General features: G+C 36.6%; 5 protein-coding genes across 12 annotated transcripts; 3 read left to right on the plus strand and 2 right to left on the minus strand.

Moving 5' to 3' along the window:
• Positions 1-1,212: 1,212 nt before the first annotated feature.
• Positions 1,213-5,016, plus strand: LOC9314394 (ELMO domain-containing protein A). Of its 6 annotated transcripts, XR_002331844.1 has the most exons (11): positions 1,215-1,638; positions 1,891-2,007; positions 2,681-2,790; positions 2,917-2,985; positions 3,166-3,281; positions 3,361-3,415; positions 3,617-3,737; positions 3,994-4,041; positions 4,138-4,232; positions 4,387-4,597; positions 4,869-5,016. XR_002331844.1 is itself a non-coding variant. In XM_021025223.1 (10 exons), exons 2-10 carry the CDS (start codon positions 1,923-1,925, stop codon positions 4,486-4,488), a joined length of 801 nt encoding a protein of 266 aa, XP_020880882.1. In that variant the 5' UTR covers positions 1,213-1,727; positions 1,891-1,922; the 3' UTR covers positions 4,489-4,662. The 6 variants fall into 6 exon arrangements, 5 of the variants coding, with proteins under 5 accessions (XP_020880882.1, XP_020880880.1, XP_020880881.1 ...); XM_021025223.1 differs by lacking the exon at positions 4,869-5,016 and having other exon boundaries at positions 1,213-1,727; positions 4,387-4,662; XM_021025221.1 differs by lacking the exon at positions 4,869-5,016 and having other exon boundaries at positions 1,214-1,727; positions 1,827-2,007; positions 4,387-4,662.
• Positions 5,017-5,426: 410 nt separating this feature from the next.
• On the minus strand, positions 5,427-6,356 carry LOC9312613 (uclacyanin-3). The gene is made up of 2 exons (XM_002878280.2): positions 6,121-6,356; positions 5,427-6,024 (listed from the first exon to the last, which is right to left on the minus strand). Exons 1-2 carry the CDS (start codon positions 6,275-6,277, stop codon positions 5,666-5,668), a joined length of 516 nt encoding a protein of 171 aa, XP_002878326.1. The 5' UTR covers positions 6,278-6,356; the 3' UTR covers positions 5,427-5,665.
• A 1,180-nt stretch (positions 6,357-7,536) lies between these two features.
• LOC9314395 (uclacyanin-3) lies at positions 7,537-8,558 on the minus strand. Its single transcript, XM_021025225.1, has 2 exons — positions 8,200-8,558; positions 7,537-8,103 (listed from the first exon to the last, which is right to left on the minus strand). Exons 1-2 carry the CDS (start codon positions 8,357-8,359, stop codon positions 7,679-7,681), a joined length of 585 nt encoding a protein of 194 aa, XP_020880884.1. The 5' UTR covers positions 8,360-8,558; the 3' UTR covers positions 7,537-7,678.
• A 1,255-nt stretch (positions 8,559-9,813) lies between these two features.
• Positions 9,814-11,898, plus strand: LOC9314396 (protein DOWNY MILDEW RESISTANCE 6). The gene is made up of 3 exons (XM_002876499.2): positions 9,814-10,270; positions 10,681-10,928; positions 11,083-11,898. The coding sequence occupies exons 1-3, from the start codon at positions 10,019-10,021 to the stop codon at positions 11,666-11,668; spliced, it is 1,086 nt and encodes a 361-aa protein (XP_002876545.1). The 5' UTR covers positions 9,814-10,018; the 3' UTR covers positions 11,669-11,898.
• Positions 11,899-13,076: 1,178 nt separating this feature from the next.
• On the plus strand, positions 13,077-15,135 carry LOC9312614 (E3 ubiquitin-protein ligase RNF25). Of its 3 annotated transcripts, none has more exons than XM_021026521.1 (7): positions 13,077-13,281; positions 13,590-13,628; positions 13,710-13,847; positions 13,958-14,097; positions 14,205-14,308; positions 14,391-14,491; positions 14,612-15,135. In XM_021026521.1, exons 1-6 carry the CDS (start codon positions 13,144-13,146, stop codon positions 14,450-14,452), a joined length of 621 nt encoding a protein of 206 aa, XP_020882180.1. In that variant the 5' UTR covers positions 13,077-13,143; the 3' UTR covers positions 14,453-14,491; positions 14,612-15,135. The 3 variants fall into 3 exon arrangements, with proteins under 3 accessions (XP_020882180.1, XP_020882182.1, XP_020882181.1); XM_021026522.1 differs by having other exon boundaries at positions 13,078-13,281; positions 14,394-14,491; XM_021026523.1 differs by lacking the exons at positions 14,391-14,491; positions 14,612-15,135 and having other exon boundaries at positions 14,198-14,241.
• The last annotated feature ends 119 nt before the right edge of the window (positions 15,136-15,254 follow it).

Below are 15,254 nucleotides of genomic sequence, written 5' to 3' on the forward strand. Positions count from 1 at the left end.
AAATTAACAAACTTGACAACTAACAGAATTACGATTTTTGGAATTAGAGTATGTTGGAACTTGGAAGATGCATTGGTCAACGGAACTAGACCTGACAAAGGTCATCGGATAATAATTATATAGTGAACATTAAGGAAATTAAATAAAGAAAAATCGGACATGAAGAGCACGAACTCAACTATTTACAAAATCTAGAGTTAAATCGTGTTTCAGAATCTGAAGATATTGAGCATGTGGTGGCGTGGTGCACGACTCTGCATAAGACAGTATTATATTATCAAAAACTTATAAGCATTTGTTGCAGACTCTTGACAACACAAGCTTTATTTAAAAATGATCTCGAGCTTTTTTTATGTCAACTAATACAAAAGTTGTGGATTTTTGGGCGGAGCATCAAGTTTGAGGTCTAGCCGTCTAGGACAATCGATTACTTATGCAGATGTTTTTTTTTTTTTCCAAAACTTATGCACATGTATGTGTTATGTGGATGCATACTTTTTTCTTATGCTTTTGGAAAAATAGTTTGACATATATTTCATAAATCTTCGTTTGTGTTTAAATAAGTTTGTAATTCGTGTTTGAGTAATACAAAATTGATTGATAAAAAGGACTGGAATATCGTTTTTTTTTTTTTTTTTTTTTGTATATATACAAATATATAATGACCCAAACATAATTGTTGGGATCTAGAAACATTTTTTGCAGAACGGAGCCTTTGTCGGAGACAGGTAGTCATGCCTCGTTACACCGACTTTTGACAATTCCCAAAAGTTTTACACAATCGTTAACTTAATCATACGAATTTTACTATTTTTTGCATTAATGTAAGGATCTAAATAATTGACATGTTAATAAATAAGTGAATGTCTAATCACACGAACAAAAGGAAAAGGCAATTTTACACGCGGGTCGGCTATAGTTAAGCCATGGCGGTCATACTATTGGCCCACGCCTTAATGAAATTGTCGCACCCATGAGACCGTGATCTCACTTATGTAATTAGCTTTGTAGACAGCATTATTACTTCTACATGCTATAGTATCTTACTCGGATTCGATGTTTTGGCTTATTAAGAAGTTAAACAAAAACTAGATTGAAAGCTAAGTTTTGAATGCATTTCTAAACTTGCAACCGCAAGGGTGGCACTAAGACTTGGCTAATCATATAATTTTGTAAGATTACATTTCAATATCAAAAAAAATTTCGTTGTTCCGAAGAAGATCTTTGGTTTTAAATACAACTTTCGAATGGTTGTTTGTTAGTATATAAGTTAATTGTAATTAATTTGGAATTATTATTATGTTACAACTATATTAACGATGTCGACAACAGTAGAAAACAGAATCTTAAAGAAATGCTTAAAAATAGAGAGATTGAAAGATAAATAAAAGAAAAATGAATTAGTCGAAGATTGTCGTTGACGACGCCCGACTTAAATACCGATGACCGCACGAGTCATTTATTTGCCGTTACGAAGCTTCTGATAGCGATTGAACAATACGCGCCAGATCCTATAGTTAATCCCCGGCCATTTTTGTTTTCTTAAACCCAAAGAGAGAGGAAAAAAAAGAAGAAGAGAAACGGCCGATTCCGCCTCTGGTAAGCTCAATCGCCGCATAAACTCCGGCGACTCCCTCGGTAGATCTCGAAACCCTAACTGTTTTCGTCAATCTCTCTCTGTGGTTTTTGAATGAAAGCAGCGACGCCGGTTTGTTCGTTTTCCGGCGGTAAATATAGTATCATTTTCTCTGTTTAGTTGTTTTGATCAGAAATTTCATGATATGGATTAAGTTTTGTGATTCGCATTGCGTCTGTGTTTGATTCAGATTCCGAAAAGTTCCGATTGATTCGATAACTGTACTTGCTGTTTGTTTCTGCATTTGATTGAAGAGATTTGGTGATTGAGGTGAAAAGAGAGTGAGATGGATGATAGAGGAGGATCGTTCGTAGCAGTGAGGAGGATTTCACAAGGTCTAGAACGAGGAAGTGTTTATCATTCTTCTTCTGGTAATTTCATTTTCTCTTTGTACGATACGATGCTTTTTTTTGCTTCTTATGGAACAAACGCGTTTTCTTATCTCTCAAACCAAATTATACATCTCTATCTCTATCTCTTTCACTTTTTCCACGTTTTCTCTTTTTTCTCTCTCTGGCGATTCGCTGGCGATTGCCTTTCTATTTGAGATTTGGTGTTGCAGATCTATGTTTCGCCATTTGCTTTTTTGTTGCTCTTTCTCATAAATTCGTTTAGTTTTCTTTTTATTATGTGTGTTGATCTTCTTTGTAAGTCCTATTTTTAGTATCCCATACGAAATTGTTTGCGTTGGTTTCTCTAGTCGAGATTAGTCTTCCCTGCAGATTCCATTTCTCTTTTGACTCAATTGCTAGTTTGTTTTCCATGGAAGCTTGTTGCTAAAATCTTTTGTTACTTGTTTCAATTTTTTTTGATTGTGAATAAGGGGAAAGCTAATGGATTTTTTTGCTTTGGAATCTTTGAAATTTTGTTTCATCGTTCTCTATTTTGACAAGTCTGTGCTTTAACGGAAATTGAATGCTTCTCACGTATTATAAAGTCAGCTAAAAGATGTTTGACTAGTCACCCTCTTGCATGAAGAAATCATTTCTTTTTTTTATTGAAAAACATCCGAAGCTCACAATTTATGATTTTATTTTATTGCAGCTGAGGTTGTAGCTGGATCGGCAGCGTGGTTAGGCCGTGGCCTTTCCTGTGTTTGTGTTCAGGGAAGAGACGGTGACCCCCGTCCTTCATTTGATCTAACGCCTGCTCAGGTACCATTTTCCTCTGTTTTAGTTGCTTTACTGTATAATGATTGTGTGTTTCTCCTCTAATATAAGCTGACTTCTCGTTAGTGCTTTTCAAATAGCTTATATGATCCTTATTGTCAATGCTTGCAGGAGGAATGCCTGCAGAGGTTGCAAAGCCGCATTGATGTTGCCTATGACAGCTCAATATCTCAGCATCAGGTATGCTTTCCTTTACGGGTTGTGTATGTAAGGACTGCTCACAACAAACTTATGTGCCATAAAATAGATGGTCACCCTCTCAAGTTTACCAGCTCTTCAGTTTTACTGCATGCTAGCTTCATAAGTCAAACTCTACCTGTGTTACATAAATATATTGTTTGCTATTTCACATGCGTGTAGGAAGCTCTGAAGGATCTTTGGAAACTTGCCTTTCCCGAAGAAGAGCTACACGGAATTGTATCTGAGCAGTGGAAGGAAATGGGTTGGCAAGGAAAAGATCCTTCAACAGATTTTAGGTAATGTCACTTCTTATCTTCTTTCAATCACCCTTAGATTTTTTCCACTTCAATTGACTCACAGTAGAGCATCTGGCAGGGGTGGTGGTTTTATTTCTCTTGAAAACTTGTTGTACTTCGCTAGACAATTCCCGGTACGCCTTTATAAATAAACCAGTTGCAAATGCTTCTCAAAATTGTCTTTTCGTTAAAATGTTCAATTCCAGTGACACCATACCTGTACTCGTTTTTTTTATATGTTGCCATCAGATCTAATATTTTGATCAGGGTAATAATACCATCTGAATCCGGTCAATTCAATTTCTGATGCCGCTTGTTTGTTTACTTTCCTGCAGAAATCCTTCCAAGACCTTCTGCGGAAACAGGTTGGGGATCGTTCTGTGTGGGAATACCCCTTTGCTGTTGCTGGCATCAATATAACATTCATGCTCATCCAGATGCTTGATCTTGAAGCAGGTACAACCATATTTTTTATTTCCATGATTACATAGACATACCTTTGTGAACCGTTATTACATGCATTAGGCATCAATCTTGAGACAACAAGCTTAAATAGCATAACCACTTACCACTCCTACTTTTTTTTTATCTTCTAATTGGGCATTTGCCTTAGTCTTGAGTACTTAGTTTGAGTACCCTATTTGAGATACTCAGGTTCAGTAACAATATCTAGATGTGTATATTAACAAATAGATACCTTTCAATTTTACAGTGAAACCACGAAGTATTGTTGGGGAAACATTTCTAAGATTTCTTTCGGGTAATCCTCAGACAATTCTGATTATATTTCATGACCTCTTATCTTGTCACGAATTAGATTACTAAGCCTGTGTCCTACGACTTGTGTTGTAAGCAGTGAACGAATCTGCGTTTGACCTTCTTTATTGCATTGCCTTCAAGCTTATGGATCAGCAATGGCTCTCCATGCGTGCTTCATACATGGAGTTTAATGTAAGTATATTCTGTAACCTATACTAATGTCCCAAAAAATTTTATATTCGAAGAAACTTGAGTATTGATAGATTTGATTCTTGGTGTTTTATCTTGGGCTATACATAAGTTCACCAAATGAATTGTGCTAAAGTGGTAATTGTGTGAATAACAGACTGTAATGAAATCGACAAGGCGGCAACTGGAGAGAGAGATTATGGTTGAAGACATTACATGTCTTGAAGATTTGCCATCATACAGTCTTCTCAGTCAATAGCAAATAGCTTACCAAAGACTACTTTGTAAGTAGAAAGATCTAACACCTCAAAAACCCTTATATCAAAGCTAAAACCACAACAGAGCTAGCAAGCAAAAAAGAAGACAAGGTTTCCCTCTCTCTCTCTCTCGCTCTTCACTCCATCTTCCTCTATATTAGTGTTGGTTCATGAAATTTGGGACACTGGGTTGTTATTTCTATGAAACCAGGTTCAGATTTTGTTTCGTATGGGGTCAGTTTTTTCTAACTTGTGGTGCTTGTAAAACGTTGTTGGTTAGTTTTTTTTTTTTTTTTTTTTTTTTTTTTTTTTTTTTTTTTTTTTTTTTTTTGTTGTTGGTTAGTTGGTGTTTGGGCTACTAATCATTTGGTTACATTTCCAGTACTCAGAAGACCCAAACAAGGACTCTTTCAACATTCAATGGCGATCTTTATGTAGCCTATTTCAAATTTACAAATGAACAAACTCTTGATGAGATTTAACTAGACAAAATTTTAAAATATGATTCTCGACCAAATTTTATTGACCTTGATCAATTTGATTTACTTTTTTTTTTTTTTTTTTTTTTTTCTCTCAGTACAATATTTACAACTATTTGATGAATATGATCGGTTCTCCTTCACATAGCTGAAGTTAATAATGGTGTCTTCTCCTAAACCATGTCTGTTTTAAACCAATCACAAACCGTACTTGAACGGTCAAACAATGGACTGGTCTATATGGCCACATAATTTGAAAGTTACCAGTACATATAATACAAATAAACCCAGGTCCGCGAAGATGTGTATTTCACATTCACAGTAGTCAAATGTAATGTTGCTGTTAGAAACAAATTTGTTAATCCAAAAATACAAGTTGCGATGACTATATTACAGTTTACAAACGGAACAGTTTAATCACTCGGAGCCGTCCTTTGACGCACTAATATGGCGTAGATATATGACAACTTGTATTTCCTTAATTCGAACGGCAAATATTGTTCCATGAGCTAATACCCATAGGAAGGAAGCGGAATCTATGATTTGTAGAGTACTCAATAAGCATGTAGAACATGATAAGCAAAAAAGTATTGAACAAGGGTAAAAAATTTATTAGGGTACACACAATAAGAGCAGTTGATGATGGAGTAATTGGAAAGACCAAGAAGACCAAACAATATCGAGCCAAATGTTGCGGGAATTATCTAATCACACCGTACATCAACACCATCGTCACCCCAATCATTCCATAGCTCATCATGGTTCTCTTAGACTCGGCGTTTTTCACGTTTTCTGCGTTTCCCGGCGATGGAGACGGCGATGGCCCTGATGGAGACGGTGAAGGCGCTGATGAAACGGCGGCAAGTACGGTAACGGCGAGTTTCATGCCACCGAGGCAGTGACCAGGACTAGGGCAAAGGATGTGTATAGCACCTACTCTTGTAAGATTTATCTTAGTGTCTCCGCCTGAAAAACTCTGCGTCGGTCTGCTAGTTTCACAGCCATCGTAGTCGGCTTTATCCACCACGGACACCGAGTGTGAAAGACCATATATGAACTCTGAAAGAATAAAAATCATCATCTTGTTAGGTGAAAAAAATGTTTCTTGTGACATAAGTAATCTATGTGTAGTGTAAAAACAAGCATTTTATTTACCTAGGGTGTCACCGACTCTGAAAGTCTTTCCAGTGACCCAATCCGTGTAATCGACACCACCAGCCCAGCCAGCATTATCGCCGACCTTGAAAGTCACGGCAAAGACGGCAGGGACTGCCGCTAGGAAGAGGAGGAGAGCGCCGGCGGTTAATCCCATTGAGATATATAGAGATCATGAGGAAGGAAGAGGCTAAAATGTGAGGTGAGTTATATAGAAAAAGGCCGTGACGTGAGATGTTTGAAAATATCGTGGCTTGATCAATTGCCAATTCAATATATCAAGTTCGTCAGTTTTTTTTTTTTTTTTTTTCTTTAATACAGTAGTTGTTAAAAACTTATTGTTATTATGTTTACGAATTCTCTATTATTTTCAAATTTTCTCTTTGTAAAATGACCAACTATCCATATGCAAACTTTTTCCTTCATTTTTTAAAAAATCATGACATGTATGGAACAATGATTTACTTCTTGTAAAATCGAATTTCGAATCTGAAACTTATACAGTATGCTCTTTTTCGTGATGAACAATATGTTATCAATAAATCCGGTATATTAGCAATGTTTTATGCTCTACAGATTTTCATTTTTATTCAATCAACGTTAGTTTTCGTTAGCTCACATCAACGTCTTGGGTTTTGTTTAGATCCAATTAGAATGTTTGACAATTGAATTGTTTCGACCCAAATATTCTTAAATCCTCAACTTGTATCTAAAGTCATATGTAGAACTCTCAAGCGGGTCAAACCCACCCTGCGAGACCCGCCCCGCAGCGGATTTCAAAATTTTTGATCCATAAAAAATCCGCCCCGCAAAATCTGCGGGAGAAAATACTAGATCCGCATTTACCCCGCTTAATTTCGCGGGAACCGCGGGTAACCCACGGGCTTTTAAAAACTTATTTTTAAAATATTTTTAAATTATATTTAAAACAAAAATATAATTAATAATAATTTTAAATATAAATACACATATTTTTAAGAAAAAATTAATATTTTATTTATTTTATATACATATTACGAATTATTTTAATATTTGACAACTATATATTAGCTAGATAAATTTTTATATATTATTTTTTTGAAAAGTCCGTGGGATCTACGGGTTTACCCGCACAAACCTGCAATTTATAAAACCAACCCGTAGTCGCCCCGCTTTTTTACATTTTGAAAGTTTTAGATGCGCACCCGTCCTGCAGCGGGGCAGAGAAGGCGGGCCCGCAGACTTTGCTTCAAATTGACAGGCCTAGTCGTATGTAACATATATATATATATATATATATATATAATTAGTTCAACCAGTTGAAGATAAACCGTTATTTTCCCTTGTTATCAAACCCGATTTTGAATGTCTGGACTTTTACATAGCGGGGAGATGGCTATCACGTTTATCAACCCCACAAGTAATCAATAAAAGAAGAATAAAAATGGTCAATGGATAAAAAAAGAGTTTCGTTACACACTACTAACACACAAAGAGCACGTAGTGGTGAAGTAGTTCCAAAGACCGCCGACCAAAAAAGACATCGAGCAAAAAAAATGCTCTGTTTCCACCCTGTAATTTATGTCATAACACCGTACATCAATATCATCGTGACTCCAATTATTCCATAGCTCATGACTACCGTAGACGCTGCGTTTGGAGACGAAGGTGTCAATGGAGTCGGTGGAGGCGTCAATGTGTCTGAATCCGGCGTGCCATTGGTTGGCGGGGATGCAGATGGAGGCGGAGAGGGAGGCGAAGGTGGGGAGGGGGGCGAAGAAGGAGTAGACGGAGATGGAGCGGCGGCAAGGACGGGAACGGCGAGTTTCATGCCATCAAGGCAGTGACCAAAAGTAGGGCAAAGGAAGTGCATTGTTCCAACTGTTGTAAGATCGATCTTAGTGTCTCCATCGAAGAAATTCTGTGTCGCTCCGCTACTGTCGCAGCCATCATAGCCGGCTTTATCCACCACGGACACCGAGTGTGAAAGATCATATATGAACTCTGAAAGAATAAAAATCATCATCTTGTTAGGTGAAAAAAATGTTTCTTGTGACATAAGTAATCTATGTGTAGTGTAAAAACAAGCATTTTATTTACCTAGGGTGTCACCGACTCTGAAAGTCTTTCCAGTGACCCAATCGGTGTAATCAATACCACTAGTCCAGCCAGCATTATCGCCGACCTTGAAAGTCACGGCAAAGACGGCAGGGACTGCCGCTAGGAAGAGGAGGAGAGCGGCCGCCACGGTTGATCCCATTGAGTTATATAATGTCAGAAGATAGATGAAGAGACAGAGAGAGTTAAGGAAGAGATTAAAATGGTGAGGTTAGTTATATAGAGAGGCTATGAGGTGAGGAGGACGATGACGACTACTACTATGAGAGAGTTAATAAAGAAGAATGTTTGAAGAAGTCATGGCTTCCATTGCCAACTCAATTTCATAAGCTGTTTTTTTTTTTTTTTTTTTAAATTCATTATTTCTCAATTTTTTTATCATATGACCTTTAGAGACAAATGATTTACTTCTTGTATTGAAAGACTCGAAAGTTTACCATTCTTATAACGATTTTTTTTATTTAGATAAAACAGTTCTGATCAAACCTGAATTTGAATATTTTGTGAGTTCTTTATTTTTTTGGTAAAAAATGTCTTGCACTTTCCAAAGGAGTAAAAGAAAGAAATAGGATAGTAAATAATCGAAATTGAGACCTAAACAATTTTAGGAAAAAAATGATCACGATATTATAATGGTAGGAAATGGCCACCACGATCTATAATCTCTTTTCTAATAATCGATATACAGAATTCGCTACGGGGTTTCTTGATAAATTATTTAGCAATGTTTGAAATTTGTCAATGACAGCAATAAACTAAATTCTTATGAAGAAAGACCAATCAATTTATCTCACCAATAAAAACGTGTGAAACCTAAATCTGCCAGAGGATCTAAATTGGTGACATATTCCAACACTTATTAGTTAAAAATTTCTTTTGTTGTTTGAGTTTACAAATTTAAACAAAAATATTTGATAAAAACAATACAAAGTTATTTATCATATGATGGAACTACCAAACGTTATTATCAAATATTTGTTGAAACTCCAAGTGCTAAAAGCCCAAGACCCAAACCTCATTACCATAAAGGTTGGACCAACTATTATTCGGCCCAAATACCGACATGAGTCCAAAGTCAACGCATTTTAGAAGTTACATAATATGAACAAGAAGAGATCATTGTTTTGTTTTAAAACATTTTGGAAAAATATGTGGCAGATTGAATTTTGGAACCACCACCAAGTTGAAAAAATCTTGTCTCTCAACTTGTCACCCACTTATTTTATTTTATTTTCTCGTTTCAAATGAATCCTCTGAGGCAGAAGAAAACAAATCATCACTTTTTTCCCCTTCGTCCACAATGTTTACATCATCTCATTGATTCAAGCGAGCCAAGTTCAGATAATATCATTCAACTTCATATAACTCCAAAACCTTATTAATAGCTCATCTATAGTTTAGTAATACACACACCAATGTACCTATACCAATACTAGTTTCATTTACACAACCAAAAAGTATCAAAGATAATGTATTTTTATAACCTATAAAGGAAAAAGAGAGAAACCGTTAAAAGAATAAAAACCATTTTATGGATGACTTCTATTTTTTCATAAAATATCCAAAAAAAGCAAAACATGCAACTAGTCATAATGTTTATGTATATGAACACAAACCTGGTAGTTTCCAAAACCGTATTCAAAGAGAAAAGCAGAAATGTTGTCTTTTTCTAGAAACAGGTTATCTTCCTGGGTATATATATAAACGGGCTTTGCATGTTTCTTTACTATAACTTAGGACAGAGTTGGATAAACAAACAGAATCTCAAGTACCAAAACAGATTCCTCCAAAAAAAAAATCAATGGAAGAAACAATTAAGAGTGTGGTTGATGATTGCTTCACCAGTGCTATGGCACTTACCGACTCAGGTGTCCTTCATGTGCCTACTCGTTACATTCTTCCACCTTCACAACGACCAATGCTCGGTTCAAGCATTGGCAGTGACACCATCACGCTCCCTGTCATTGATCTCTCCCTCTTACACGATCCTTTGCTTAGACGCTGTGTCATCCATGAGATTGAAATGGCCTGCAAGGGATTTGGTTTCTTTCAGGTAATGTTTATACTCTCTTTGTCTACTTATTACACATTACAAGTTATGCAACCCATTTTCATGCATTATTACTATCCAAATGAATAACAAGTTTCATGTTTGAGTGTCTCATTTTCATGTGTCTATATAGTTCATTAAATTCAGCCATGTGTTTCATTTCTCTGGTCACTAGGACTAGTGTAATGTTTTATAGCATCTACCAATCACATCTGATATATGACTTTATGAGAAAGGCAATTATTGTCTTTTTGCATTTATCTCATACTCAACAAAGTCCCTAATCAAAACAAACTGAGAAAAAACAAAGTCCTTAGTTACTGTCTTTATTGAGACTTAAAAAAGTAGCCATGTGAAGATGCTTATCTTCATACTTTATAACACAACTCAGATCCAATCTTAATTCTCTACAGATTATAAACCATGGAATATCATCATCAGTGGTGAAAGATGCGCTAGATGCAGCTACAAGGTTCTTTGACTTACCTGTCGATGAGAAGATGCTTCTGGGTTCTGATAACGTTCATACACCAGTAAGGTATGGCACCAGCTTAAACCACTCAACAGACAAAGTTCATTACTGGAGAGATTTCATCAAACATTACTCCCATCCTCTCTCGAAGTGGATCGATTTGTGGCCATCCAACCCTCCATGCTACAAGTAAGTGAACCTATCTAGGCCATCTTCACTATCTGAATATTATACATAACTTGTTCTCCTTTGACGGGTATAATACTCCGATTTGGGGAATTATGTATCAAAACATTGGGACTCAGAACTGATATAGTCTCCTGCCAATGACCTTTTTTTCCAGGGAAAAAGTGGGGAAATACGCAGAAGCAACGCATGTGCTACATAAGCAACTAATTGAAGCTATCTCAGAAAGTCTAGGACTGGAGAAAAATTACTTACAAGAAGAAATTGAAGAAGACTCGCAAGTCATGGCGGTGAACTGCTATCCAGCTTGTCCTGAACCCGAATTTGCCTTGGGAATGCCACCACACTCGGACTTTGGCTCACTGACCATCTTACTCCAGAGTAGCCAGGGCCTGCAGATAATGGACTGCAACAAGAACTGGGTTTGTGTGCCGTATATTGAAGGCGCTCTGATAGTCCAGTTGGGAGATCAAATAGAAGTCATGAGCAATGGCATATACAAGAGTGTGGTTCATCGTGTAACAGTGAACAAAGATTACAAGCGGCTCTCTTTTGCAAGTCTTCACAGTCTGCCTCTGCACAAGAAAATAAGTCCAGCACTTGAGCTCGTCAATGAAAATAAACCAGCTGCCTATGGAGAATTCAGCTTCAACGATTTTCTTGACTATATCTCTAGCAATGATATTACACAACAAAGATTCATTGATACACTCAAGAAGAACAATTTATGCAGATGGTGTTAATGACTGTCACCCAAATCATACAGTTCGACAAGGCTGTTCCCATGTTGTTTTTCAGTGTATGGCTTAATATCACTAGATTATCACATAACTGCAAGTAAACTGCACTTGTTTATATCAGATAAAAGCATAACTTGTTGTCATATCCGTATGCTTTGAGAATAATGCTAAAGTAACTGTACCCTCCAGCTAAATCCCTGGAACTCTCTTCTATCCGAGTTAGATTCATATTAGTTTCTCATCTAAGAGCAAAGTTTGATAAATGGATGAAAACAGCAAGTGTTAAGACTTAAAACCAAAAAAGATAACAGGCAGGGGAAGTAAATGTGAGATATTAATATTTTGAGAACTTATTTCAGGTCAACAAAAAGACTAGAAATAGAAATTCATTCTTTTAGTAAACGCAGAGTAATAGCAGCACCAAGTCGAACAACAAAAGCAGCAAAGAGAAGAGAGGCAGAGTCTTACCTCTTCATCAATAATCCATAACAGAATTACTATTTGAACTTCCTTACTATTAGAGAAGGAAAGAGCTATTTCCCCCCTTCTGGACCACCAACCAAACCAAAGTTGGTTTGTTTGATCATGCACTAACTCTACTACTTTTACCAGTTATAGGTCCTTGGTCTAACAATTTCTAGTAACCTGTCCAACAGTATCTCAAATGACCAATCTTAATTGATTGACAAAATTTTCACATCTTCCCAATTATCTATGTTTGTGATATATAGGCATTTACAAGATGAAGAAAGAAAAGTGACAAGTAAGTAGATTTGGGGAAGAAAGAAATCTAGTCATTTGGTCAGACTTGCAGATAAGAATCTGAGAATACATACATTCTACAAACTAAACTCTGAATTCGATAAAACAATTCTCCAAGCAAAACCAGTATTGGAAACTGCAACAACCAGATAATCAAGACAATGTATGAGGTTTGAACAATTACCATCATTAACAGGGAAGCAAACATGTTCCCAAACGACAAAATCTGTTAAAAAGTAACAGCAAAGAAGCTCGATTTCGTTTTAAAAATACGAAAACCTTCGCAGCACTGAATCAAAAACTACTTACCATAGAGTCCCGTCGGCAGATTCCCGGTTAAATTCAACTCCGTCATCGCTACGTCTTTTTTTTTTTTTTTATAATTTCTTTTATTGCGAAATATTTTTTTTTATTTATTTTTTTGATAGCAATTTTTTTAAAATTTACTTATCGTGGATGTAAAAACTGAATTAACAAAAACACCCCTTTTTCGACGTATGAGGATTTAATAATATTTTTGATGCTATTCCAAGCGTACTCGGTTATCGAAGGGTGAATTTGAGCAGAAACTATTAAATTTGGACGAAATCAGAACTGTTGATATAATATTGGGCTGTTTTAGATATTACATTGAAATATAATGAGAAAACTTGGCGTAAATAAAAAAAGGTCTGCTTCTTCGCCGTCTATCTGTGCGGCCTCTTCCTCTTCTCAAGATGACGGAGGAAGAGGTAGCCATGGAAGTGGAAGCTCTAGAAGCAGTTTACGGCGAAGACTGCGTTATATTGGATTCCTATCCTCCTCATCTTCACCTCCATATCAAGCCCCGTACCGCCGACATCTCTTCTCAGCAGGTCCTTTTTTTTCCCCCAATTTTCTTCTGATTTGTTCTTCGGAATCGACAACTATCTGAAAACCCCAGAATTTTTACGCATTGATATTGTCCGATTTGGCGATCTTCCAAAATCAGTAATTCGACCTTAACAAGTAGAAAACTTTTAATTGCTTTTGTAGTATGATTTGATGTGACTTCGATTTGCCCAAAATTTGCTTTCAAGTTCAGTAGCAAGAACTCAGTGATCCTATGCAATTTCTTTTGCATATGATTTGATTTTTTTTTATGTATTTCCTGCTATTTGGTAACATTGTTTCTGCTCTGCAGTTTGTGGAAGCTGTTGTGAGAATCCAAGCAGGTTCTAAGGTAGATTTAGTATCAATGTCATTATCTTTGAGCTTTTCTTATAGAGCCATTTAGCTTAAGTATCTTCTTTTGTTATTACAGTATCCAGATGAACCACCTCGAATTACTCTGATTGAATCCAAGGGTCTTGATGACCAAAGGCAAAAGCATTTGACTGGCATTGTGCAAGAGAAAGCTTTTCAACTATCATCTTCTTTAATGCTTGTAGAACTTTGTGAGGTAACATCTCCATATAATTTCTTACAATGTGTGTATGTGCGCAGATATACATATGCAATCTTGATTAATATTAGAATGACATGTAGTGTACTAAACATATATGTTTCTAGGAAGCAGTTGAGAGGCTCACAATTATGAATCACCCGGATGGAGATTGTCCACTGTGTTTGTATCCCTTATTCCCTGAGGAAGACGGGAGTAAACAAATGCCCTTTATGAAGCTGATGTCTTGTTTTCATTGTTTCCACTGGTAAAGAATAGTTAGCCTCAGTTACAATTCTCTTTTCTTTGTTATTTTGGGATTATTTTCCAATGTTTAAGTTGTCTAATTGTTCTTTGTTGATCTCAAGTGATCAGTGACTGCATCATTAGGTGGTGGAATTGGCTTCATGCACAAAAAGATGCTGATTCGAAATCTGGTGACACTTCACATATGCGTAGAGGATCAAGTACTCGAGAAGGTTTGTATCGTAAGGTCTTTTTTTGACGGAAATTGGAAAAGTTAATCTAAATAAACAAGTATTGCCGGTAATTCTGGATCAGCAGATAAAAGCTTGGGAAACTGTCCAGTGTGCCGCAAAGTTTTTCATGCGAGTGACATTTAACATGTTCTTGACTTAGTTGGTGGTCAATCATCTCTACAGGTGAGTTAGCCATCAATTTCAGATTCAATCCAGTGCCTTTCATTGATCTAACCCCTCAATTCACAATCCAAGATTCAACTTTTAATTCTCTTTTATTGACTGCATTTGGCTGATACGCAGGACTCTGGTTTAATACAAGGTAAGGACCAAGACCCGCTGCTCCAGTCAGATTCAGAGAACATAAGAAGAGAACGGTTTGAAGCTATTCTAAAGACGCAGGAAGAAAAGGGCGGTTTGGTTCAACCGAAGAAAAACATATCGGTTGTACCCGGTATGTATCTTCCTCCACCAGCTCCTGCATCATCGTCACCAAACGAAGAAGAAGAAGCTGGGCAAAGCCAAGAACAAGGAGAAGAAGAACCCAAAGAAGCTGAATCAGAGACAAGCTCTAGCAGCTCCAGCAACAGGAGAGGTCGAGGGAGAGGCAGAGGCCGAGGCCGGGGGCATAATGTCAATCAAAGGAAGCAGAATTCGCAAGATCCAAGAAAACCGACGAGGCAATGGGTGCAGAGAGCCAAAGAAAGTGACAAATAATTTATGCTTAGAATCATGTGATACATCAAACTCAGACTCAAAACACAAGATATATATTGTGACTTTATGAGCATTTTCGGCTAAAATATCTCTCTTTTACCCACTACATATTTCTGTGAGCATATGACAAATATAATTAGCTTCTTTTCTTTTTTTTTTTTCTCCAAAAAGTAAATTTTACAAGGCCAAGTAAAGCCCAACATACATAACAGATTACGAAACAAACACA

This window comes from Arabidopsis lyrata (assembly GCF_000004255.2).
Source record: "Arabidopsis lyrata subsp. lyrata unplaced genomic scaffold ARALYscaffold_5, whole genome shotgun sequence".
In the NCBI taxonomy this organism is placed as follows: Eukaryota; Viridiplantae; Streptophyta; class Magnoliopsida; order Brassicales; family Brassicaceae; genus Arabidopsis; species Arabidopsis lyrata.